This window comes from Nymphalis io, chromosome 5, assembly GCF_905147045.1.
Source record: "Nymphalis io chromosome 5, ilAglIoxx1.1, whole genome shotgun sequence".
Classification (NCBI taxonomy): domain Eukaryota; kingdom Metazoa; phylum Arthropoda; class Insecta; order Lepidoptera; family Nymphalidae; genus Nymphalis; species Nymphalis io.
Genome location: NC_065892.1, coordinates 7,270,083 through 7,273,265, shown reverse-complemented (window position 1 = coordinate 7,273,265; position 3,183 = coordinate 7,270,083). Strand labels below are relative to the sequence as shown.

General features: G+C 28.1%; 1 protein-coding gene across 1 annotated transcript; it reads right to left on the bottom strand.

Annotated features, from left to right (window-relative positions):
• Positions 1-1,396: 1,396 nt before the first annotated feature.
• Positions 1,397-2,539, bottom strand: LOC126768321 (endocuticle structural glycoprotein ABD-5-like). The gene is made up of 3 exons (XM_050486339.1): positions 2,449-2,539; positions 2,104-2,225; positions 1,397-1,773 (listed from the first exon to the last, which is right to left on the bottom strand). Exons 1-3 carry the CDS (start codon positions 2,458-2,460, stop codon positions 1,575-1,577), a joined length of 333 nt encoding a protein of 110 aa, XP_050342296.1. The 5' UTR covers positions 2,461-2,539; the 3' UTR covers positions 1,397-1,574.
• Positions 2,540-3,183: the final 644 nt, after the last annotated feature.

Genomic DNA, 3,183 nt, shown 5'->3' with positions numbered 1-3,183 from the left:
TATTTAATGTTTTGAGACAAATTAAATATAAAGTATATCAAATAAGTACATCTTGTAAGTTATTTATTAAAACATCACATAATGATCTATATTTAAAAAAAATACATTCTCTTGATTGCGGCCACTCTCAATAACATACCTGCCTATTTAGATTTTATGTTAATCCAGAAACAACTAACAAACCAACAAAACTTACTTATTTATTATATAAAGTATAAATAATGTCATGTATTTGTATTTAAATTATGCAAATATTTATTAAGTTGACGTAAACAAATATTATTTATAGCGGAGAAAATGATTTGTTTATATATTATATATGCGCAATACAAATGCATTTTTTTATAAAGTCTAAATATATTATGCAGGTGTTTTTTTTTACTCAAATGAAATGTTTTGTTGTCAGTTTCTTATTTACTTATAAGTATTATAGTAATCAATCAGTTTTCAATGATAAAAATTAACTATTTCATTATCTGTGGTCTGTGTTTTTACGTTGTATTAAAATTATACACGTAGGGATGATGTCTTATCAACCTTAACAAATAGAATATGTGAAAGAGGAGGAGAATGAATGAAATGAAATTTAGACCAAAACAATAGAAGAGGTGATTAGGTGCGATTGAGTAATCGTATGACATTTGTATAACTTTTTCAATATAAACTATCATTAAAGTATTGTCCTTAAGATATATTTGAATAATTTTTGACATATCACTAATCGATTACTATAGCCTATTCCAATCAAAGGAGTGGAGATATACAAAGCAATTAACAATTTACATAATTCAATCCATAATGTATAGGTTAATATCATAGACTATTCAAGATCTCGATTCTCGACCAATGATATCATGTCATTTCAAGGCCAAAGTTTAATTGTCCTTACTCCTCCTGTGATTGGCATAGAGTATTCATAGGGTGCATGCTTGTTCAATACTCATGATGACTATTTGTCTATAGATTTCCAGAATATGTGCTGTTTACAATCACTGTTTCGTTCTTTAAGGTCGTAGCGAAAAGTTTTATTGCAAATAAACGTATTATGGCACGGCCAAAATGATAATAATAGCCGTATGCCACGACAAAAATAAATACTCTCCAGCTCTATAATATTAAGTATTGATTTAATTGATTGCACTTGTAGGCATAAAATAATAATTAATTTATTAATATTTACAATTAAATTACCATTTTTATAACTTTAAATTTAAATATTACATACATTATCATAACTAAAAAAACCTGATGTTTGATATTTCGAAATTAAACAAACACCATTCAATAAAAGATTTATCATTACCTAAATGTTGTTATAACAAAAAAAGGGCAAGGTTTTTATTTTTGTTCTCATCATGTGGAAAGCACCCAAGGTAGTACAAGTTAAACGTTGAGATTCGTTTTGAATTTTTTTCTGTTTATTTAGATTCAATATGGGCTACATAATATATTTGTACTTAGTGGCTCGTTATGGAATACATTTTGATACAAGTTAAGAGTAGGTACATTCAGTACTTTATATTTGGTTTCACACATTATTGTAAATGAGTCGTTAGTCGTAGCCTAAACGTTATTTAAGCTTGTGCAGGCTTATCTCCGTCCTTAATTTCGGTGGGTTGATAACCGTTTTTGTCAGCAACGAAAGTCACTGAGATTGTCTGTCCATCAGGAGCAACATACTTGTAACTACCCTTTACAGAAAGCCCTTGTTGTTCAGTGTCATTTTTGTAGTCACCTTGTTCTTGCCTTGAAGTTCCATCACTTGTCTCATATCTAAAACGTTATAATAATTAATCGCAGTCGTTCGTACTTCAGAGAGAATTAACGTTACACATACATAAAAGGTAACCAGGTCGTATACAAATCATTAAAATGTAATGAATTATAATGAAGTCAATTAATTAGTATTAGGTTAAGAGATTAATTGACCGTTGAAAGTCTCTCTTATTCAGCTTTTTTAACCATAATCGTAAATATTTAATAGTTCAATTTAACATATTTTTTTCTTCCTGTTACTTGTTTAATCTTTCTTGAATATCAAAAGAGAAATCATAAAGACTTTTTTTATTTACAAAGTCCTTGTTTTTATTAAAAAAACCTTACTCAAAATTGTATCCGTTTTCATTAACTTCAGAGTCTTGCTTGACTATTTGTACAGCTTGCGCCTGAGGTTGATCTTGTGGCAAAGCGCACGCCAATGCTAGGGCGGCCACGGTAAAAATTGTCTGAAAAAAAAATCGAACACACATTTTTATAAATTGCTTTTACAACTGGTAAAATAATAAATAAATAACTAAGTTACAATACTTAATATTATACTTCCAGTAAAAATCAATTTCACAAACAGTAAATTCCAATTCAGCCTTCACTTTAAATTATAAATTCGATTTGTAAACGATTATAATTTAGTTAACTAATTACCAAAATAATTTAACAAATTAAACTTACAATTTTCATCATTTTAATTTACTGAAACTGAAATAAGTATGTATGCCTGGACGAATCCTGAGCGTCTGTTGTCTGCAGTGATTACCTGAGCTATAAATATCTTCATTGTATTGACAATACGTCATTTCAAAGTTACATTGGCATCAAAGGTGTTAATCACAATCAAGTTAACAGTTTATTTAAGGAGATCCACGAAAATGTTACAGGGTTTTGTGATTGTGTGAATTATGTCCATGCAGTTAGGGTCATATGTGCAACACTTAACATATATTTCATCCTATGCGAGATGAAGTGATTTCTTCTATAACTTTTCTTTCGTAAATCTTTGATCAGTTCTATACTTGTTTTCTCATAATTATACCTTCGATATAACTTATAAACTTGTAAACATGTTATATTGATATAATAACCGACTTATATTTAACGTAGTACGATTTGCAATTTTATTCTTTTCTTAGATTTTTTTAAGTATTTTTTTATAATATGGATTTCTAGCATCGCTTATATTTAAAGGTGTCTGAAACAGAATCACTTATTTATGCACTTATATCGGTAGTGTGATTTAATAATATAATTGTATGTTAATGTTACATAACTGACGATACTCTCAGTTAATCGATATAATACTTGAAAGTATATTGAACGAATAAGTGCCTGTGACGTCAATAAATATTGTTAGGTAATAATTTGGTTTTAGCAAACATAATATACACTAATTGTTAGTTTTCATAATTA

Excerpts from the sequence above, each read along its gene's own strand:
- LOC126768321 (XM_050486339.1), bottom strand. Across the intron at positions 1,774-2,103 it reads GAAAACGGATACAATTTTGA|ATATGAGACAAGTGATGGAA; the intron begins GTAAGGTTTTTT and ends ATAACGTTTTAG.